The sequence below is a fragment of the Heptranchias perlo genome, chromosome 25 (genome assembly GCF_035084215.1).
Source record: "Heptranchias perlo isolate sHepPer1 chromosome 25, sHepPer1.hap1, whole genome shotgun sequence".
Classification (NCBI taxonomy): Eukaryota; Metazoa; Chordata; class Chondrichthyes; order Hexanchiformes; family Hexanchidae; genus Heptranchias; species Heptranchias perlo.
The window spans coordinates 31,992,610-32,016,586 of NC_090349.1; the positions used below are offsets into that span (position 1 = coordinate 31,992,610).

The window sequence follows — 23,977 nt, forward strand, 5'->3', positions numbered from 1 at the left end:
GCACAGGGTAAGTCAAAGAGCATGGGAAAGGAAGAGCTAGTGATGTTCGCACCCAAGACCAGTCACCTCCCACCAGAGGTGATTGGCTCTGCTGCAACACCTGGGACTTCAGACTTCACAAGATCTGCTTTATGAATGAATATTGCTGTCTAAGTAGGATCTTCTACATGAGTCATTACGTCTGTGAAAACACAATGCAAGGTCTTGAGGAATATGGAGAAAAGGAAGAAAGACCATTTATATAGCGCCTTATCACATCCTCAGGACATCCAAAAGTTCTTCACAACCAATTAATTATTTTTGAAGTGCAGTAATTCATTGCGACAGCCAATTTCCATAAGATAATAAGATGAATTACTAGTTAATCTGCTTTTGGTAATGTTGATTAAGGGAAGAATATTGGGAGAACTCACTGCTTTTCTTTGAATACTGCCAGGGGATCTGTTACATCCACTGGATCAGGCAGTCAGGGCCTTGTTTTGACATCTCATCTGAAAGATGGCACCTCTGACAATGCAGCACACCTGCCTAGATTATGTGCTCAAATCCTGAATTGGGATTTGAACACATAACCTCTAACTTAGAAATGAGAGTAATTCACCCAAGCTGACACTTAATGAGTTCCTGATCTGGATCTGTGCAATACTGAATTAATGGTTGTCTCTACTGCAGTATGCCAGGAATGCATAGCAATTCCTGTGGTATCCCAGTGGAACCATCACTGGCACAGGTCATAGTAATATGAAATGCTCCTACTGTGCCTGTTATATGGACTTTGGATTCTAACATTAAAGATCTACTACTCTTTGCCTGCTTCAGCAAGCTAGGAGATAAGATACAGAGACTTAACCTTGAGCGAAGATCAACAGACCTTATAACTGTCTAAAGTTCTGCTCTTAGACAACTCAAGTGACATACCATGGGAATGCCTAACTTAGGAACAGGAGTTGGCCATTCAGGACCTCGAGCCTGTTCCACCAATCAACTAGATCATGGTTGATCTGTACCTCAACTCCATTTACCCACCTTTGTTCTATATCCCTTGATACACTTATCTAACAAAAATCTATCGATCTCAGTCTTGAAAATTTCAACTGACCAGTCTTTTGAGGCAGTGAGTTCCAGGTCGACTACCCATTGTATGAAAAAGTGCTTTCTGATTTCACTCCTAAATGGCATAGCTCTAATTTTAAGATAATGCCCCATTGTTCTGGATTCCCACACCAGTGGAAATAGTTTCTCTGTATCTACTCTATCAAATCCCTTTATCATTTTAAACACCTCGATTAAATCAATCCTGAACCTTCTAAACTCAAAGGAATACAAGCCAAATTTATACAACCTGCCCTTGTAATTTAACCCTGGTATCATTCTGGTGAATTTGTGCTGTACCCCTTCCAAGACCAATATACCTTTCCTGAGGATTGGTGCCCAAAACAGAATGCAGTACTCCAGGTGGGATCTGACCAAGGCTCTGGACACCAGAAACATCACTTCCTCACTTTTGAATTCCAAACCCCTTGAGATAAAGGCCAACATTCAATTAGCCTTTCTGATTACTTTTTGTACTTGTGAACTAGCTTTTAGTGATTTGTGTATATGGACACCTAAATCTCTTTGCTCCTCCACAGCTCCTAGTCTCTCACCATTAAGAAAATATGTCCATTGGTCTTTTTAAAATCTAAAGTGGATGACCTCACACATTGAACTCCATCTGCCACAGTTTTGCCACCTTACTTAATCTGTCTATGTCCCTTTGCAAGTTCCTGCTCCCGTCTACACAACTTACTGTGCCTCCTTAGTGTCATCTGCAAACTCAGATGATCAACTCTCTATTCCTTCATCGAAGCCATTAATATATATGGTGAAAAGCTGAAGCCCCAAAACAGATCCCTGGGGAACACCACTTGTCACATCCCGCCAATCAGAGAACAAACCATTTATCCCTACTCTCTATCTCCTACCCACCCCCCCTCCCCACCAAACCGATTGCCGACCCACGGCACAAGGTTACCTCCAATTCCGTGCGCAATGGCATGCTTGAGGTAATCACAGATGAGATGGCTCGCTCTCAAGACAATGCCACATCCAAGCCACAAGCATCCTTACACAAGTGACAGTCAGTGTGTAAGGAAACAAGCAGGACCAAGCATCTATTGGACTTTGTTCATTCAGATGCAGGGCATCAGAGTAAACATGGAGGTCTAGTGCCATTAGAATCCTGGCAGGCTGCCAGTGAAATCCCGGAGCCAGCAAGCTCATTTAATCCTTCTATACTAGTTGGATGTCATATGTTGGAAAAATACAACAAGCACAGAGTGAATCAGGCTTACAACATTCACAGAACATACAATGGATTAAATAGATGCAATGCACTTGATTCCTCTGGCGTGTTGTATCATTGGCTTGAATAAAGCAGGACCACATGAAAAGATGGGAACAGGTGGTATTGCACAGAAAAGTGTATGAGAAAGTGGGCTGGCAAAGCTTAGTTTGGATATATAGATTACAGGTTTAAGAAATGGGGCATCCCTTGCATTTTTTGGAAGGTGTCAGGTTAGTATCTGGTGCACCAGTCTTGCTGCACTGATGGTTCAACGGTTAGTTCATCATTGTTGTTTTTGTTTTCCTGCACTTTTAAGTGTATGGCTGTATCATCCATGTCACAAACACTTTGCATAACCTGGTGCAATATTAGCAAAAGTGCATGCCAAGTATCATAGTATCAAAGTAGGTACAGCACAGGAGGAGGCCATTTGGCCCATCGTGGCTGTGCCAGCTCTTTGAAAGAGCTATCCAATTAGTTCCATTCACCTGCTCTTTCCCCATAGTCCTGCAATTTTTTTACTTTCAAGTATTTATCTAATTCCTTTTTGAAAGTTACTATTGAATCTGCTTCCACCACCCTTTCAGGCAATGCATTTGAATCCATTACAACTCGCTGCGTAAAAAAATGTTTCCTCGTGTCACCTCTGGCTCTTTTGCCGATCACCTTAAATCTGTGTCCTCTGGTTACCGACCCTTCTGCCACTGGAAACAGTTTCTCCTTATTTACTCAATCAAAACAATTCATGATATTGAACACCTCTATTAAATCTCCCCTTAATCTTTTCTGTTCTAAGGAAAACAACCCCAGCTTCTCCAATCTCTCCACATAAGTGAAGTCCCTCATCCCTGATACCATTCTAGTAAATCTCCTCTGCACTCTCTCTCAGGCCTTGACATCCTTCCTAAACTGTGGTGCCCAGAATTGAACACAATACTCCAGCTGAGGCCTAACCAGTGTTTTATAAAGGTTTAGCATAACTTCCTTGCTTTTGTACTCTATGCCTCTATTAATAAAGCCCAGAATCCCATACGCTTTTTTTAACAGCCTTCTCAACTTGTCCTGCCATCTTCAAAGATTTGTGTACATACAACCCCAGGTCTCTCTGTTCCTGCACCCCCTTTAAAATTGTACCATCTAGTTTATATTGCCTCTCCTCATTTTTCCTGCCAAAATGCATCACTTCACATTCCTCTGCGTTAAATTTCATCTGCCATGTGTCTGCCCACTTCATCAGTCTGGCTATGTCCTCCTGAAGTCTGTTACTATCCTCCACATTGTTTACTACATTTCCGAGTTTCGTATCATTGAAATTATACCCCCTATCCCCAAGTCCAGGTCATTAATATATATCAAAAAGAGCAGTGGTTATAATACTGATCCCTGGGGAACATCACTGTACATTTCCCTCTAGTCTGAAAAACAACCATTCACTACTACTCTCTGCTTTCTGACCACTAGCCAATTTTATATCCACGCTGCCACTGTCCCTTTAATCCCATGGGTTTTAATTTTGCTAACAAGTCTATTATGTGGTACTTTATCAAATGCCTTTTGAAAGTCCATATACACAACACCAACCACACTACCCTCATCAACTCTCTCAGGTACTTCATTAAAGAATCAAGTTAGTCAAACACAATTTTCCTTCAACAAATCTGTGCTGACTTTCATTTATTAGCCCATACTTTTCCAAGTGCCAATTAATTTTGTCCTGAATTATTGTCTCTAAAAGTATCGACAGTACTTGAAAGTAAAAAATTTGCAGGGCTACAGGGATAGGACAGGGGAATGGGACTAGCTGGATTGCTCTTGCATAGAGTCGGCACAGAATCGCAGGCCTCCTTCCATGCTGTAACAGAAACTTTCAGATCTTTCACACCTGCACTTTCATGTCCATTTTAATGCAGAGTAAACTTTGTGGCTGCGCAATGAAAAATTATTCTAGTGTCATACATAATTTTTGCATCATGTGGCCACAATTAAACTGGCACTTGAAATTCCTTTACTGCTGCCCTGTTATGCAATCACACAAGGTAAGATATAGGCTGGGTACTGGAGTGGCACTCTGGTGTTCCAAATGCTAGCAGTATGATTAGTGTGATGTGGAGATGCCAGACTCGCTCACCTGACGAAGGAGAAAGCCTCCGAAAGCTTGTGATTTTCAAATAAAACAGCTGGACTATAACCTGGTGTTGTAAGATTCCTTACATTTATGATTAGTGTGGCTTTAAACGAGGAGAATGTCCACAACCTTAAGGAGACAAGAGCTGGTGGCAGCCCTCCCAACCTGAGAAGATTCAAGCAACTTGAGGACGTAGCCCTGCAAATAGTTCAAAGTGTGGTTGAAGGTGTGGGCCAAGCAGAGATTGTGGTAGTCCAGTAAAACTAGTGTCCTGTTTTACTTAATCTTCATATTTCCCTTTCAAACTCACTCATTGAAAGCCAGATAGATTCAGCACAATTAATGCATGGCACACAATTGGCAGAATTTTTACTTCGAGCTGGGAAGGGGGCGGGGGGAAGATTTTCGGGCGCAAAACCCGAAAGGTCAGTAAATTTTACTTCCGGGCTTCGCGCTCGGTAGCCAGCCTGATTGACAGGCAGGAAGACCTGCAGCAGCAGGCCACAACTGGGGATCAGAGAGAAGGAGGGAGGGAGGGATCATGGGCCGGGGAGGACATTGGAGGGCGAGGAAGAAGATTGGAGGGCTGGGGAGGACGTCAGATGAACTAGGGAGCTAATTGGAGGGCAGGGGAGGAGATTGGAGGGCAGTGGAGGAGATCGGAGGGGCCAGGGAAAAGATCGGTTGGGACGGGGAGGAGATCGAAGAGCTGGGGAGAAGATCAGAGGGCCGGGACTAGGAGATCGGAGCTCGCTGGAGGTCAGGTGAAGAGTTGGAGGTAGGTGGGGGTCCACATGGGGGGGGGGGCACTGTGGGTGGCCGATCGCAGGATTCCTGTCGGCCAGGTGAGCTTGTTGGGCCTGGATGAAGCATTCCTGCTCCTCTGGGCCCACAAGCATTGCAATGAAGTTCCTCATGGGTCCAGCCCTTCCCACCTGCTTTCACCTGACTTGAATCGGGAGCGGTGGGAAATCCGAACAGGTAAGGTTAAATTCATTTTAATTTTCCAATACACAAAATATACTCAGTATGCCCCAATACTCAAGTATTTCAATGAGGTATATTGCCCTTTTAAGTATCAGCCCGTCTACTTTAAGTGGGGCGGGACTTCCTGGTGTCTACTGTGCACACGCATCCAAACCTGCCTGGGTTAAACCCAGGAGTGGGCGAGTTGGAGCCAGGATGCGGTCCCTCTCCAAAAAGCTGTTATTTTAACCTCCCACCCGCCTCCAACCCATCTGTTCTTGGGGTTAAAATTACCCCCAATGCGTTTGCACTGGAGCTCTGTCCAAAGCCCCTTCATGCCTCATGCTAACACATGTTCTTTTTCTTCTTGTTTGGAGGTCTCAAAGATGTTGCAGCTGGCACCAGAGACACTCAGGAAGCCCGTTTATCTTATAAGGATCTATCACGCGCTGCTAATCATTCAGGAACAAGCTTAGATAGCGCCAGCTCTGAGGATTCAGCTAGCCACAGTAAGAAGTGCAGTCACGCAGTGATCTGTCTTGGGGCCTCAATTATTCACAATATTTATTAACGACTTAGATGAAGGCATAGAAAGTCTCATATCTAAGTTTGCCGATGACACAAAGATTGGTGGCATTGTAAGCAGTGTAGATGAAAACATAAAATTACAAAGCGATATTGATAGATTAGGTGAATGGGCAAAACTGTATCAAATGGCATTCAATGTAGACAAATGTGAGGTCATCAACTTTGGATCAAAAAAGGATAGAACAGGTTACTTTCTAAATGGTAAAAAGTTAAAAACAGTGGATGTCCAAAGGGACTTAGGGGTTCAGGTACATAGATCATTGAAGTGTCATGAACAGGTGCAGAAAATAATCAAGAAGGCTAATGGAATGCTGGCCTTTACATCTGGAGGACTAGAGTACAAGGGGGCAGAAGTTATGCTGCAGCTATACAAAACCCTGGTTAGACCGCACCTGGAGTACTGTGAGCAGTTCTGGGCACTGCACCTTCGGAAGGACATATTGGCCTTGGAGGGAATGCAGCGTAGGTTTACTAGAATGATACCCGGACTTCAAGGGTTAAGTTACGAGGAGAGATTACACAAATTGGGGTTGTATTCTCTAGAGTTTAGAAGGTTAAGGAGTGATCTGATCGAAGCTTATAAGATAATAAGGGGAACAGATAGGATGGATAGAGAGAAACTATTTCCGCTGGTTGGGGATTTTAGGAGTGGGGGCACAGTCTAAAAATTAGAGCCAGACCTTTCAGGAGCGAGATTAGAAAACATTTCTACACACAAAGGGTGGTAGAAGTTTGGAACTCTCTTCCGCAAACGGCAATTGATACCAGCTCAATTGCTAAATTTAAATCTGAGATAGATAGCTTTTTGGCAACCAAAGATATTAAGGGATATGGGCCAAAGGCAGGTATATGGAGTTAGATCACAGATCAGCCATGATCTTATCAAATGGCGGAGCAGGCACGAGGAGCTGAATGGCCTACTCCTGTTCCTATGTTCCTAAGAAGGTAGCGTATGGTGAAGCAAACAGAGCATGTGGTTGTAAGTGGAGGCGGCATCAAAGGAGTAGGAACCAGCTGAGTAGAGGCCCAGCCCCAGATGTTCCTCAGGGACAGCCGGAAAAGATTTTTACCCCACTGGGGCTGCCTTATAGAAGGGAGCATGTAATGAGCAGAAAAGTATCAAGTAGTCCTTTGAGATTGTTCGAAGCACCCAAAATGGTCAATTGGAAAATCTGCAAAAGTGAAACTCTGACATCAGTGCAACAATACAAGGGGGATTCAAAATTCCACATGGAGCAAGTAGCAACTTCACAGGTATCTGTAGGGAAACCCCCAAGGGCAGGGCACCAAAAGGTAAACACTGTTTGTCTTATGAATGCTGGCATTGTGGCTAATGAGACATGAGGCTCTGCATTGACAGGAGCAACCCAATTTTAACATGAGACTAGTTATTGTTGGGTGAGTAGTGGTGGGAGTTAGGCCAGAGTTATTTTAATTCCCGGGCCTCATTGAAATCCCGCTGGTCGACTTCCCATCCATTCCAAGCTCCTTGAACATCTCCATCCTCAATGATGACAGAGTCGAGCAAATGAGTGCAAAAAACAAGGCTGAAGCGTTTGCAACCATCTTGAGCCATAAGTGCCAAGTGAATGATACTTCTCAGCCTCCTCCTGAGCACCACATCACAGATGCCAGTCTTCAGCCAACTCAATTCACTCCACATAACATCAAGAAACGGCTGAGTGCACAGCAACGGCTATGGGCCCTGACAATATCCTGGCAGTAGTGCTAAAGACCAGTGGTCCAGAACTAGCCGTGCCCCTAGCCAAGCTGTTCCACTCCAGCTACAACACTGGCATTTAACCAATGTGGAAAAATGCCCAGGTATATGATGTCTACAAAAAGCAGGACAAATCCAACCCAGCCAGTTACCTACTGCCCTATCCGTCTACTCCCAATCATCAGCAAAGCAATGGAAGGAGTCATTGACCAGTGCTATTAAGCAGCACTTACTCACCAATAACCTGTTTACTGATGTTCAGTTTGGGCTCTGTCAGAACTGCTTGGCACCAGACCTCATTATAGCCTTGATCCAAATATGGACACAAGAGCTGAATTCCAGAGAAGAGGAGGTGAGAGTGACTGCTCTTGACATCAAGGCAGCATTTGACCAAGTTAGCACCAAGGAGCCCCAGTAAAATTGTAGTCAATGGATGATCAGGGGGAAAACTCTCCAACGGCTGGAGTAATAGCTGGCACAGAGGAAGATGGTTGTGATTGTTGGAGGCCAATCATCTCAGGACATCGCTGCAGGGGTTCCTCACGGCAGCATCCTAGACCCAACTATCTCCAGCCAGGTCAATGACCTTCACGCCATCATAAGGTCAGAAGTGGGGTTGTTTGCTGTTCAGCTCCATTTTCAATTCCTCAGATAATGAAGCAGTCCATATCCACATGCAGCAAGACCTGGACAGCATCCAGGCTTGGACTGATAAGTGGCAAGTAGCATTCACATCACAAAAGTACCAGGCAATCACCATCTCCAACAAGAGAGCGCCTGTTGCCAATATTGTGCTTTGACTATCTTTATTGAGAAAATACACTGTAGGATGGTGCACAGTACAAGCACACCTGCGCATTTCAGGAGTACGACTTGCTGAATCGGGTGAGCTGACCAGAGCGCCCGATTGACGAGGCGTCACATTCAGTGAGTCGAAGAGTTTCTGGAGGCCTCTCAACAAGTATGTAAGAGTCTCATTACAGCTTGTAGTTTAAGGCAATCTCATGAAAATTGGTCCAACACCAAAGTCATCAATCATCTTCATTTGTTCACTCCAATAGCACTTTTTACCCACATAAAATGGGAGCTGCTGGGCATTATTTCTCTGGCCTTTCGAAGTTTGCTTCTTAGAGGTGTATCGGCATTTCTACTCTACAGTGTGCTTATCAGGATAGTCACTCTCCTATCTACAATATAGTGTGTTATCAGAATAGTCACCCTCCAGTATGTTTAGTGTGTTTTATCAGAAATAGTCACTCTCTGATATGTAGTAGTGTCTTTTGTCAGAGTAGTCACTCTCCAGTACATAGTATTTTGCCAGGATAGTCACTGTCTGCCACCTACTACAGTGGTTTTGTGGGATAACTACTCTCCAGTGAGTTATATAGCAAGTTTCATTGGTGCAGTCACTCTCCAGTATAAGACCTTTGGAAACTGTCTGTACCTGTTGAAGAGGTTGTTCCTGCTGACCATCCTGAGAAATCCTGTCGGATCAGTGGTGGAAGTCAGTTTATTGTTCATCTCTTCAAACTGTTGATCAAGAAGGTCTCCAGCCTCACTCTCCGTCTCACTATTCGAACACATCCTTCTGAAACAAAGACACCCAAACCACATCAGCTGGTAACACCGCAAATGTACAATCAGCTCCTAAACATTCTTTACAAAACAGAAACACACAGATCCTACATAACTGTGAACCTTCTGTTTGAATAGAAGGATTTCCTGAAGTGCATAGCAAATCCATCTCATTTAGCATTTTTAAATAGTAGAACTGCCTTTTTAGTCACAAGGTTAAAGATAGCTGTTGGTAAAATATAAGGCAGACAAACAGTAAAGGCTCTATGTTTAGACTGCTGGAGTATGTTCTGTGGCTGTTATATTTGTGTCCCTGATGTGTGAAAGCAACTTATCATTAGGGGAGCTGAGTGAAACACACTGAGTGCCACATACACATGCTTAATCTGCATATATTCCTTTAAAACTCTGCTGTTTTCTGAAATACTGTGTGAACATTTTATACAACATAATAGTAATTTTTTAAAATCCAAAATTATATACGTTCATTAAAAATGCAAATTACCAAGCTCCCTAACTCTCTCAACTAGAAGTTTTAAGGATTTCCATTATTTTCAGTGTGAACTAACAGCCTGTTTCTGTGAATGTGACAAGCCATAATGCTCATAAATGTACTCAATCACTTACTACAAATTAATTGTTTCAGTAGCATGTAGCAAATTCGAATGGCACCCTTTTCACTTTTCTAAAGGCATTTACAACAAAAATGCAAGAAGGAGCCAGTCAAGATATAGAATCATAGAAGTTTACAACAAATATTTGCAATGAAACTATGAGAGATTTTGAATGAGACTCGAAGTTTTTGTTACTTCCGATACTACTTTTCCTCTCTTTTGTACAGTTTGTTCCTTTAATTAATTCTATAAAGACTCAAACACAATGCCAAGTCTGCTTGTGTTTATGTATTTATGCATACCGTATTGTTGTGTCTGTTTTGTATGTGTGAAAGTGTGTCCGTATATGTTTGTGAACATGTGCCTGTCTGTGTGTGTGTACTTGCATGTGTATGTCAGCCAATAACAGCTGCAGCCTCTCCACTACATGGACAGAATTCAGCAAACTGTTAGACAAACACAAATAAAAAAATCAAGTTCACATTTTGAAAGGCACTGATGCTAAGAACAGAGCACAATAAAAACTTTCAAAATGTTCACTATTTGCTCACACTGGCTTTACTGCTTATTCGAACATCCCGAGGCAGCCTTAGAAATTCAAATTGGAAAGACTTATGGCATCACTGGCTCAACAATAGTGACTCTATCGAATGCTGTCAGGTTGGCTTAAATATGAACCAAATAATACTTGGCCAGGCCGTTACAGCTTTCCTTCTTATTTTCCTTCCTCTCTCCTTTTCTTTCAATGATGAACACAAAAAGGTGGGCTGTAAACAAGACTATTTTAAAATAAATTAAATAAAACCTTTGAGGAGAAAGCATATTCTTCTAAATTGACCAATAATCATCGCATATGTTATAGAGATACTTATACTGTTAATGCAGCCTCTCAGTTTTCCGCTGTGTTTTATACTTTCGAACTGCTGGTGAGAGGCATTTTGACAGCAGAGATTTGCATACACCACCTCCTTATATAACATCATGATGTTTAATTCAATTGACATCACAAATAGGAACCTTGGTATTGGGGATTGCACTCCGCAGTCATGATGTTCCACAAAGGGAGTTTGATACAAAATGTCTGCTCCTAGATTGCCTCCGATTAGCACTTCAACATATCAATAAGCGGTGACTGAAAGACATTAAGAGTAAAGATATCTCCCTTTATAAATGAGGAATTGCAGGGCAATTCAGTAAAATATACTTGCCCTTTAAATGCAAGTAGCGTTCATGTGCGATGAATAAACAGCAAGCATGGCAATTACCAACACCCAGTATTGATAGTTTAAAAAATGTTACTTTATGTGAGCTTCCTATTCTGGGATGTTCTGAATTAATCCAAAATCATAGCTTTTATTCACGTCCACCATTTTGAAAAAAATTAAAACATTTGTTGCTAGTTAAAAAAATACATTTTCTTTTGGTTATTTTCTCTCCTGTATGCAAGTCCTCTGTCATTACCATTCTGGAAGAGGCAGGGGTGCAGTACATGGTGATTTGCTCTCCCTGTGAGACAGTACTCTGGTCTCCTTACAACACTCTGGACACCCTGGGCCAGATCAGGGACTCACTATGTGGACAACCACAGCCTTGAACTTTTGCACCTTCCAGTCTACCTGTATTTTTGCCATTACTGCTTATCTAAACTTAAGGCTAATTGTTTTTAGGTCGTTTAAGAACATAGAGTTACCAGCATCCTGGTCGATCTTCTCCCTCGACCAACACCACGAAAAAATACCTACTCATTCATCTGATTTCTATTTGCAGATGTTGCTAGTTCAGAATGGCTGACACATTTGACTACATAATAACAGTCACTATGCTCCAAAAGTATTTAATTGTGTGAAGTACTTTGAAACATTTCAACAAACATGAGAAGAATCTATGTAAATCATTATTATAAATTGGACAGCCTTGAATTTACATTAACATCCACATCAAGCTAATTCTGATACTAGTACGTTTCTGAAAGAATTTGGTTTTACTTCAGTCTACAAAAGCAAAAACTGGGGTGAAGGAAAGGGGAATGTGCAAGAGAACCAGAGGCAGAGGAATGGACAGCTCAGGGGGCTGGGTTGTTGGGCTGGAGGAGATAGGGAGGGCAAGGTCATGAAGAGATTTAAACACAAGGATGAGAATTTCAAGAATTTTACACATTGGGGGACTGGAGGCCAATATAGGTCAGCGAGGATAGGGGTGGTTGGTGAGCGAGACTTGGTACAGGATAGGATATGCGCAGCAGAGTTTTGGATGAGCTGAAGTTTTAGGAGGTGTGAAGTTGGGAAGCCAGCCAGGATAGCATTGAAATAGTCGAGTCTGTCAGTGACAAAGGAATGGATGATGGTTTCAGCAGCAGATGGGTTGAGGCAGAGGCAGAGGTAGTCAATGTTTCAGAGGTAGAAGTAGGGGGTGTTTGTGATGGGGAGGATACGGGGTTGTAAATTCAGCTCCCATAGGACATCGTGGTTGCGAACAGTCTGGTTTTTCCTGACACAGTCAGGGAGGCAGATGGAATCGGTGGTTAGGGTATGTAGTTTGTGGCAGGGGCCGAAGATGGCAGCTTCACTCTTCCCAATTTACTGGGAGGAAATTACGGGTCTTCCAAGAGTGGATGTCGGACAAGCAGTCTGACAACACAGAGGCAATGGAGGGGGTGAGAGAGGTGATGGAGGGGTAGAGATGAAGTTCCTTCATCTTCGCTGGGTCAAAATCCTGGCATTCCCTACCTAACAGCACTGTGGGAGAACCTTCACTACACGGACTGCAGTGGTTCAAGAAGGCGGCTCACCTTCTTAAGGGCAATTAGGTATGGGCAGTAAATGCTGGTCTTGCCAGCGAAGTCCACATCCCATGAACGAATAACAAAAAAAAAGCTGGGTGTCATAAGCATACATGTGGAACTTGAGCCCATGTCTGCTTCCAATGTCGCCAAAGTACAGCATATAGGTGAGGAAGAGAAAGGAGCCAAGGATAGATCAATGGGGACTCTAGAAGTAACATTGCTGGGGTAGAAAGAGAAGTTAAGGCTGGAGATAGTCTGATTGTGATCAGATAATTAAGAGTGTAGTCCCATTGAGCTGGACAACAGAGGGGAGGCATTGGAGGAGGATGGTGTGGTCGACCATGTCAAAGGCTGCAGAGATCGAGAAGGGACAACGCACCCAGCTCACAGTCACAGTAGATATCATTTGTGACTTTGATTAGGAATGTTTCGGTGCTATGTTGGGGTAGAAACCTGATTAGAGAGATTCAAACACAGAGATGCAGGAAAGATGGACATGGCTTTGGGAGGAAACAACACTTTCAAGGATTTTGGAGAGGAGATTTGAAATGGGGCAATAGTTTTCAATAACAGAGGGATCAAAGGTAGCTTTTTTGAGGAGGGTGTGATTACGGCAGTTTTGGAGCTAAGTTGACAGTACCTGAGGGAACCATTTACAACGTCAGCAAGCATAGGAACTAGGAAATGAAATTAGGTGGTCAGCAGTTTAGTCTAAAACAAATCTACCTTCTGATGTGTTCTAGCTCCTGACAGTTACATGCAATAGGATTCCCCTGAATATACAATTACATGTTGTTACTAAATTTAATATGGTGCTGGATTTTAAAAACTGTACTTAAATGCTTCATCTACTTTTTATTAGATTAACTGGATCTCACCACAGCTGCGTCACATCACTGTCAATCTGATGCCTCACATTAGTCAATACTTAAAAACAAAAATTAAAAAATAAATCTGTGGGACTATCTGCCTATTGTTTATTTATGCATTTTACTTTATACAATTCCACATCTGTTGGACTCTATAAACTGACTCACAGATGAACTTCCAGCGGCCACTCCAGCACTGCCATTAAGTGCTTGATGTGACCACTTGGGGCCTAACAGCTGCACTAGTATCCTGTGAAAATCTCAAATTAATCCATCAGTGATTATTTAAGGAGAGGTCACCCTAAGTTTATTTTATTTAAACACATATACTTAACCAGATATTAATGTTTATTTTATAAAGCCTTTCAGGTAAAAATATTGCTGTCAACCCTCGAAGGAAGAAAGGAGACATGCATTTATATAATGCCTTATCATGTCTCTCAAAGCATTTCACATACAATGAATTATTTTGAAATGCAGTGACTGTTGCTACGTCAACAAATGCAGCAGCCATTCTGCATAGGCAATGTCCTGTGGACTGTAATGAGATGAATGATCAATTAATCTGTCCTTAGTGATGTTGATTTAGGGAGAGGGGAGGAATATTGCCCAGTACACTGAGAACTCTGCTCTTCTTTAAATAGCATTTTATGGAATCTTTAACATCCACTTGAACAGGCAGACAAAGTCTTGATTTAATGGCCCCGATATTAGAATGGAGGCAGGATGGCAGCAGGGGGGGGGTTGATTTGGCGCATGGGTAACCCAACCAATAAAGAATGTCCGTTTCCCACGCGATCGCAATTCAATTGTTGCCACTTAATGTGGCTTCCGGGTTTGCCATCCAAAAGCTGCGCAGCAGGCGGACTGCATACCTGCATCACAAGCTGTCAGCTGGAGGAGCTCTATTTAAAGGGCCATTGCTCCAAAGGCGTGTAGAATTCAGTGAATTCCACCTTTTCCCTGAGTCTGTAAAATTTGGCCATTGACCAAAATTCTAAGATGGAAGGTGCAGTTGAAAGGTCACCAAACGAATCAACAAAACACAGTGGAATGTGGGCAAAAAACAAGGTTGAATTAAACAGCCACCACCCAGTGAATCACATCTCCAGACATGGTGGGGCCATGTCTTTGTTTTAAAGCAAAACCGATCAACACCTAGGACATTGGATACAAAAGGAGCCCTGTATAGCAGGTGATCAACAATCAGCATTAATTCGAAGAACAATAGCCCATCGAGAGAGGCAACTGCAGCAAGACGAGGGGCCATCGAAACAAATCAAGGACTTTTAAGAGGCTTCGAAAGAACTTCTAAACGAACATTGAAGTAACCTTGTCAACGTTAAAAATTATTGTAAGAGAGGGATATAAAAGTGGAAGCCCGAAACCCCCTTTTCTCTCTTTTATCTCTTGGATTCCTCATTTGTGCAACTCGGCCCTGACTTTTGGGCTGATTCCTCAGCCACCTGAGCTCTCCAGAGAGGAGAGCGGCTTCCAGCGAAACCAACGAACCATACGTGAGAGAACAGGTCAGCCAGAACTGCAAGTGTGCAAGGATTGGTGAGCCTCGACCACGTGTGTATGTGTGTGATAGGTGTCTCCAGGGTCCCCACCAACCTCTTAGTTTAGTGAGATAGTGTACGGTAGTGTGTGTGTAACCCAATGTACTGCGTAGGACCATTTTAATTGTAATTTTCTTCGCGTTGGCGGTACAATAAAACCAACCTTCCAATTCAAAAATCAAACACCGAGTTTGTGTGTTCTCTCTGTTATTCAGCTACTTGATCCATCACCAGGTGTGTTAGCATAAGTCCCGTTTTTCCTGGACCCCGATCCGTGAGGTATAGGTGTTCCTTGGCGAGACCGGGGACCCGATATCGGCACCGATCAATAGGATGAGAACACCCCCAAAACACCCTACAGGCATTTGCTGGAGCAAACACCCACAATGGAGCAGCACAAGGGCAAGGCTGCTCCAAGGTTTAACGATGCCTCACTCCAGGTGCTACTGGAGGGGGTGAGGAGGAGGAGGGATGTGTTTTACCCAGCGGATGGGAGGAAGTGGCCTGCCTCTGCCACCAAGAAGGCTTGGATCGAGGTGGCAGAGGAGATCACCAGCAGCAGCAACATCTCCCGCTCCTGGATCCAGTGCAGGAAGCGCTTCAATGACCTAACTAGGTCAGCTAAAGTAAGTACACTTACTGATTCTCCGACATTCAGTCCTGCACATCATCCCCCCATCCCATCTCATTCTGCACTGCCTAGACTACTCTATCACATCACTCCTCACACCCACTTTAGGCTCATCCTCAACTTACCTGCACTTCCTCACCTCCCCATTAGTCACCCCACCACTACCACTCAACTCAATCCTCATCCAATGTGATGGCTCTGTCTCATACTCACCCTCTGATGCATCTCTTTCACAGTCAGCCTCACCCAAAGCAATGCATTCATCGGTTGGCCACTTCACCATCACTCACACGTCTGTCTTTCTCCCCTTCTAGGAAAAGAGAGCGCAAAAGGGCGAGGACTGGAGAGGGGCCAAAACAAATACTGGTCCTCACAGATGCGGAGCAGGAGGTGCTGGAGCTGAGCCGCACCCTCGAGTGCCTATACGTCGGGGACGGTGAGACTGGCACCCCACAAACGTCTGGTGACACAACTTTAACATTCATCACACACAATATGAATTCACGTTAACATGCCCTGCCATCTTTAACACCTCAGTATGCTCATTGCAACATGACACATCTGTGATGATGCTTAATATTGCCTTCTGTTCTCTTACAGGGCCTTCAGCGACCGCAGTGACGCAGAGGGCAATTCCTCAGAGGACCTGCTGGCCTCTGAGGGTGCACCGTCACATCTTAGCGAGCCATCCACCAGCTCAGATACTCACACCTCAGTGGGTCCCAGTACTCAGTTAGTTGGGTTGGCACCTGGTGAGTCAGCACACACAAGTGAGCACGAGCAGACACTGGTGGCAGAGGCAGCTTTTGGAGAGTCCGCGTTGGTGGGAGCACTCTTCTCCAGGCTCTGCTCAGCTGGATGCAGATGCTGAACCCCGGGGGCATCCTTTAAAAGGAGAATAATCGAGGGACAGCAGCACATTTGCGAGGTACTGGAAAACGTGCCACATGCACTCTCCACAATAGCGCAGAGGATGGAGGAGTCCAACTCCTGCATGAGTGGAATGGTGGCACAGGCACGGAAGGGAATCTCTGAGATACTGTCAAAATGACATGAGCAACTCTCTGAGATAGCGTCACAGATAAGTACGGGAATATTTGCGATGGAGAGAAGGCTAGCCTCCATCGAGCTTCAAGCCCGGCTCACAAATAGGTCCATTCAGGCCCTAACAACGGTCGTTCGGACTCACAGTGAACTTAGTCAGGCAGACTAGCACTGGCCTTACAAGGCATCACACATGTCCTCCAAACTATTGTTCAGCAGAGTGGTAGAAGTGATGTGGCCCTGGCTCAGGGGAGGGATGATGGCGAAAGGGGAAATGGAAGTGGGGGTGCCACTCACAGCGCTCCCACGTCTCACCCGTGGCCCCCCTTTCAACCAGTACCTGCAATGCTGCTCCTCTCCAGGTGGTCAAGTCTGCCCCTGCACAGGTGCAGGTGGAGCAGTCTTTGGCAGGGCCCTCACGTGCTCCAAAACCCAGAGGGCATAGGCCCAAAGCATCTAAGCACTCAGGGCATGAACATGAGCAACCTGCCACTACATCTGCTGCAGACACAGGGGATACATCACATAGAAGTAGTCATAAGAGAAAGGCGAAGGTTTTGTGAGCACAAAGGGTATGCACAAGGGCGTTTAACAGACTGTCATGTCTTTCATTTATATTTACTTTTTGTTAAAGTGACATTAAATGTTATGATTGTCGCTACTACTGCCACGCCTTTCCCATTTTTCACTGGCTTTTGTGATAGGGCCCTTTCATGAAGTTCACCACGAACGGCGACACTTGATGCCACCCATTGGGTCACTTTACTGTAGGTGTATGTATAATCGCAGGACTGTTTTGTGCAGGGAGGGGTGGGTGGCCTGGTGTGGGCGCTGCTCTCTGCAGGTGGTGTGACGACTGGACTCTTCACACTTTCTGATGTCAGGAGAATTGTTCATATATCAGTGACTCCCTGGCCTCACAAGCAGCCAAGTGAGCCGGTGCTCTGACCACGGGTTCCATCTCCTCCTCTTCCTCCTCAATGTGGGTGGCAGATGTGGATGGGGCCTGCCTCAAACGGCACCCCTCTCTGTTGTGCCAAGGGCACAACACACCACTATGATGGCAAGGCCAGCATTTATTGCCCATTCCTAATTGCCCTTGAGAAGGTGGTGATGAGCTGCGATATATTTCCAAGTCGGGATGGTGTGGGACTTGGAGGGGAATGTGCAGGTGATGTTGTTCCCATGTACCTGCTGCCACTGTCCTTCTAGGTGTAGAGGTTGTGGGTTTGGGAGGTGCTGTCAAACAAGCCTTGGCAAGTTGCTGCAGTGCATCCTATAGATGGTACACACTGCAGCCATGGTGCGCCAGTGGCGAAGAGGGTGAATGTTTAGGATGGTGGATGGGGTGCCAATCAAGCGGGCTGCTTTGTCCTGGGTGGTGTCGAACTTCTTGAGTGTTGTTGGAGCTTCACTCATCCAGGCAAGTGGAGATTTGTGACACTCCTGACTTGTGCCTTGTAGATGGTAGAAAGGCTTTGGGGAGTCAGGAGGTGAATCACTCGCCGCAGAATACCCAGCCTCTGACCTGCTCTTCTCGCCACAGTATTTATGTGGCTGCTCCAGTTAAGTTTCTGGTCAATGGTGATGGGGCTCCATCATCCCTCCCCTGAGCCAGGGCCACATCACTCCTACCACTCTACTGGCACACATGAGCCATGTGTGCAGGGTGTATCCCTTGTCCCCGAGGAGCCAGCCCTTAAGGGTGTTCGGTGCATGGAAGAGGGGCGGGATGTTGGATTCCCGGAGGATGAAGGAAGGTGTGGCAGCTGCCAGGGAATCTGGCACACATGTGAAGGAATCTTTTGCAATGGTCACAAATGAGCTGAGTGTTGATGGAGTGATACCCCTTTCTGTTAATGAACAGTCCTGGCTCGTGTGGAGGTGCTCGTATTGCTATGTGGGTGCAATCGATTACAGCCTGCACCCATGGAAAGCCAGCCACAGAGTGGAATCCCACTGCCCTCTCCGTCTGGCTGAGATCGTCCGTGGGGAAGTTGACGTACTGCGAGGCTCTGCGAAACAAGCCGTCGGTGACCTGCCTTATGCACTTGTGTGCAGACGACAGAGACCCCGGAGGCACACTGAATGATCCGGAGGTGAAGAAGTTGAGGGCAGTGGTGACTTTGACAGCGACGGGTAATGAGATGCCACTCAGCCCAGTTGGGAGCGGCTCGGCATGAAGGAGGCTGCAGATGTCTGCGTCTATCTGGCGACTCACTTTGAGCCTCTGTATGCACTGCTCCTCAGAGAGGTCTAGGAAAATGAAGACCCTGTGGCGAGGGTAGTGCCTCCTGCGACGTCGCTCTCTCTGTTGTTGCCCTCTGTGCTCTTGTGCAGGTGCCTGTGGTGCAGCACTGTGCTGTGGAGCTGAAAGTGGCGGAAGGGCACGCCATGCCTGGTGAGACTGGTGATGTTGCTCGTCCTCGGATGTAGTGCCGAATGCAGCCATGCACTCCCCATCCTGATGGTGTGAGTTTGAGGGGGTCTGAAAATATGCTAAATATGTGTGAACAGAAGAATTATGAGTGGAAAGTAAGAATTTTCAGTGAAAACACAAAGATCTTGCAGCCAAAAGTTTGTGTGAAAGAATTGAGTGCCCTGCAGCAAGAACTCACCTTTTCTCTCCATCAGTCAAACAATCATTTGAATGTCCAACTGTCTGCTGGCTGAAACACGTCTGGTAAAACATGGAGTGTTTCCCACAGCACAGGAAACATGCTGAGGGTGTTTCAAAATCAGACCCCTGCCTTAATGTGGACAAAATTAAGTACTTCAAGTATGTACATAAGTCTCTTAAAGAGAGTCCAAGAGGTGAGCGCAGTATAAAAGGAGAGTTCCGAGAGGTGAGCGCAGTGTAAAAGGAGAGTCCCGAGAGCGGGAAGAGAGTTCGAGAGGTGAACGCAGTGTAAATCTATGGCAAGTCAATGCAGCACAGCTCGCACCCGTGATATGCTCCTCCTGCACTATGTGGGAAGTCATGGACACTACAGGTGTCCCTGGTAACCATGTGTGCAGAAAGTGTGTCCAGTTGCAGCTACAGGCTAACCGCATTTCAGAGCTGGAACTGCGGGTGGATTCACTGTGAAGCATCCGCGATGCTGAGATTATCGTGGATAGCACGTTCAGTGAGGTGGTCACACCACAGGTAAAGATTACCCAGGCAGAAAGGAAATGGGTGACCGCCAGGCAGAGTAAAAGGACTAGGCAGGTAGAGCAGGAGTCCCCTGGGGCCATCTACAAATACATAAAGGGCAAAAGAGTAACTAGGGAGAGAGTAGGGCCTCTTAAGGATCAACAAGGTCATCTATGTGCGGAACCACAAGAGATGGGTGAGATCCTGAATGAATATTTCACATCGGTATTTACGGTTGAGAAAGGCATGGATGTTAGGGAACTTGGGGAAATAAATAGTGATGTCTTGAGGAGTGTACATATTACAGAGAGGGAGGTGCTGGAAGTCTTAACGCGCATCAAGGTAGATAAATCTCCGGGACCTGATGAAATGAATCCCAGGATGTTATGGGAGGTTAGGGAGGAAATTGCGGGTCCCCTAGCAGAGATATTTGAATCATCCACCGCTACAGGTGAGGTGCCTGAAGATTGGAGGGTAGCAAATGTTGTGAATTTGTTTAAGAAGGGCGGCAGGGAAAAGCCTGGGAACTACAGACCGGTGAGTCTGACATCTGTAGTGGGTAAGTTGTTAGAGGGTATTCTGAGGGACAGGATCTATAGGCATTTGGAGAGGCAGGGACTAATTACGATCAGTCAGCATGGTTTTGTGAGAGGAAAATCATGTCTCACGAATTTGATTGAGTTTTTTGAAGGGGTAACCAAGAAGATAGATGAGGGCTGTGCAGTAGACGTGGTCTACATGGACTTCAGCAAAGCCTTTGACAAGGTACCGCATGGTAGGTTGTTACATAAGGTTAAATCTCATGGGATCAAAGGTGAGGTAGCCAATTGGATACAAAATTGGCTTGACGACAGAAGACAGAGGGTGGTTGTAGAGGGTTGTTTTTCAAACTGGATGCCTGTGTCCAGCGGTGTGCCTCAGGGATCGGTGCTGGGTCCGCTGTTATTTGTTATTTATATTAATGATTTGGATGAGAATTTAGGAGGCATGGTTAGTAAGTTTGCAGATGACACCAAGATTGGTGGCATTGTGGACAGTGAAGAAGGTTATCTAGGATTGCAATGGGATCTTGATAAATTGGGCCAGTGGGCCGATGAATGGCAGATGGAGTTTAATTTAGATAAATGTGAGGTGATGCATTTTGGTAGATCGAATCGGGCCAGGACCTACTCCGTTAATGGTAGGGCGTTGGGGAGAGTTATAGAACAAAGAGATCTAGGAGTACAGGTTCATAGCTCCTTGAAAGTGGAGTCACAGGTGGATAGGGTGGTGAAGAAGGCATTCGGCATGCTTGGTTTCATCGGTCAGAACACTGAATGCAGGAGTTGGGATGTCTTGTTGAAGTTGTACAGGGCATTGGTGAGGCCACACTTGGAGTACTGTGTACAGTTCTGGTCACCCTATTATAGAAAGGATATTATTAAACTAGAAAGAGTGCAAAAAAGATTTACTAGGATGCTACCGGGACTTGATGGTTTGACTTATAGGGAGAGGTTAGACAGACTGGGACTTTTTTCCCTGGAGAGTGGAAGGTTAAGGGGTGATCTTATAGAAGTCTATAAAATAATGAGGGGCATAGATAAGGTAGATAGTCAAAATCTTTTCCCAAAGGTAGGGGAGTCTATAACGAGGGGGCATAGATTTAAGGTGAGAGGGGAGAGATACAAAAGGGTCCAGAGGGGCAATTTTTTCACTCAAAGGGTGGTGAGTGTCTGGAACGAGCTGCCAGAGGCAGTAGTAGAGGCGGGTACAATTTTGTCTTTTAAAAAGCATTTGGACAGTTACATGGGTAAGGTGGGTATAGAGGGATATGGGCCAAGTGCAGGAAATTGGGACTAGCTTAGTGGTATAAACTGGGCGACATGGACATGTTGGGCCGAAGGGCCTGTTTCCATGTTGTAACTTCTATGATTCTATGATTCTATCTCCCTCTCAAACGGATACACGCTTTGGATACTGTTGGGGGAGATGGCTTATCAGAGGAAAGCAGCAAGAGCCAAGTTCGGGGCACCACGGGTGGCTTTGCTGCACAGGAGGGGAGGAAGAAGAGTGGCAGGGCTATATTGATAGGGGATTCAACTGTAAGGGGAACAGATAGGCGTTTCTGCGGCCGCAAACGTGACTCCAGGATGGTATGTTGCCTCCCTGGTGCTAGGTCATGGATGTCACGGAGCGGCTGCAGGGTATTCTGGAGGGGGAGGGTGAACAGCCAGTAGTCGTGGTCCATATCGGTACCAACGACATAGGTTAAAAATAGGGATGAGGTCCTGCAAGGTGGATTTAAGGAGTTAGGAGATAAATTAAAAAGCAGAACCTCAAAGGTAGTGATCTCAGGATTACTACCAGTGCCACATGCTAGTGAATATAGGAACAGGAGAATAGACCAGATGAATGCGTGGCTGCAAGGATGGTGTAGGAGGGAGGGATTTAGATTCCTGGGACATTGGGACCGGTTCTGGGGAAGGTGGGACCTGTACAAGCGGGACGGGTTAACCCGAGCAGGACCAGGACCGATGTCCTCGCGGGGGTGTTTGCTAGTGCTGTTGGGGAAGGTTTAAACTAGAATGGCAGGGGGATGGGAACCTGAGCAGGGAGACAGAGGAGGGGGAAACAAGGTTGGAAACAAAAGACAGAAAGGGAAGAAGCAATAGTGGAAGGCAGAGAAAACAAGGGCGAGAAACAAATCGGGCCATAGTGCAAAATAAAACTAAGATAACTAGCAATCTTAAAAACACAAGTCTAAAGGCATTGTGTCTTAATGCGCGGAGCATTCGCAATAAGCTAGATGAATTAACAGCTCAGATAGATATTAACGGTTATGATATAGTTGCGATTACGGAGACATGACTGCAGGGTGACCAAGGAAGGGAAATGAACATCCAGGGGTATTCAATATTTAGGAAGGACAGGCAAAAAGGGAAAGGAGGTGGGGTAGCATTGTTAGTAAAGGAGGAATTCAATGCAATAGTGAGGAAGGATATTGGCTCGGAAGATCACAATGTGGAATCTGTATGGGTGGAGCTAAGAAACACCAAGGTGCAGAAAACGTTGGTGGGGGTTGTCTATCGGCCCCCAAACAGTAGTGGAGATGTAGGGGAGGGCATTAAACAGGAAATTAGAGACGCATGCAAGAAGGGTACAACTATAATCATGGGTGACTTTAATCTACATATAGATTGGTCAAACCAAATTAGCAATAATACTGTGGGGGAGGAATTCCTGGAGTGTGTATGTGATGTTTTTCTAGACCAATACGTTGAGGAACCAACTAGAGAACAGGCGATCCTAGACTGGGTATTGTGCAATGAGAAAGGAATCGTTAACAATCTTGTTGTGCGGGGTCCCTTAGGGAAGAGCGACCATAACATGATAGAATTCCTCATTAAGATGGAGAGTGAAGTAGTTGAATCCGAAACTAGGGTCCTGAATCTAAATAAAGGAAATTACGAAATTGCGAGTTGGCTATGATAGATTGGGGAACTTTACTAAAAGGGATGACGCTGGATAGGCAATGGCTAATATTTAGAGAACATGTGCAGGAATTAAAACAATTATTCATTCCTGTCTGGCGCAAAAATAAAACAGGAAAGGTGGCTTAACCGTGGCTTACAAAAGAAATTAGGGATAGTATTAGACCCAAAGAGGCAAGCCCGAGGATTGGGAAAAGTTCAGAATTCAGCAAAGGAGGACAAAGAGATTGATTAACAGGGGAAAAATAGAGTATGAGAGTAAACTAGCAGGGAACATAAAAACTGACTGTAAAAGCCACTCTAAATATGTCACGAGAAAAAGATTAGTGAAGACAAATGTAGGTCCCTTACAGTCAGGAATGGGGGAAATTATAATGGGGAATAAAGAAATGGCAAAACGATTAAACACATACTTTGGTTCTGCCTTCACAAAGAAGGACACAAATAATCTGCCAGAAATGTTAGGGAACCAAGGGTCTAGTGAGAGGGAGGAACTGAAGGAAACCAGTATTAGTAAAAAAATAGTGCTAGGGAAATTAATGGGGCTAAAGGCTGACAAATCCCCAGGG

General features: G+C 45.1%; 1 protein-coding gene across 3 annotated transcripts in view; it reads right to left on the reverse strand.

Moving 5' to 3' along the window:
• The window catches only part of ttc28 (tetratricopeptide repeat domain 28), a 626,907-nt gene that overhangs the window by 93,283 nt on the left and 509,647 nt on the right, over positions 1-23,977 (reverse strand). For all 3 annotated transcript variants that reach the window (XM_068005926.1, XM_068005925.1, XM_068005927.1), the window contains one exon: positions 9,170-9,313. In XM_068005926.1, coding sequence (XP_067862027.1) covers positions 9,170-9,313 — 144 coding nt within the window. The remainder of the gene's footprint in view (positions 1-9,169; positions 9,314-23,977) is intronic.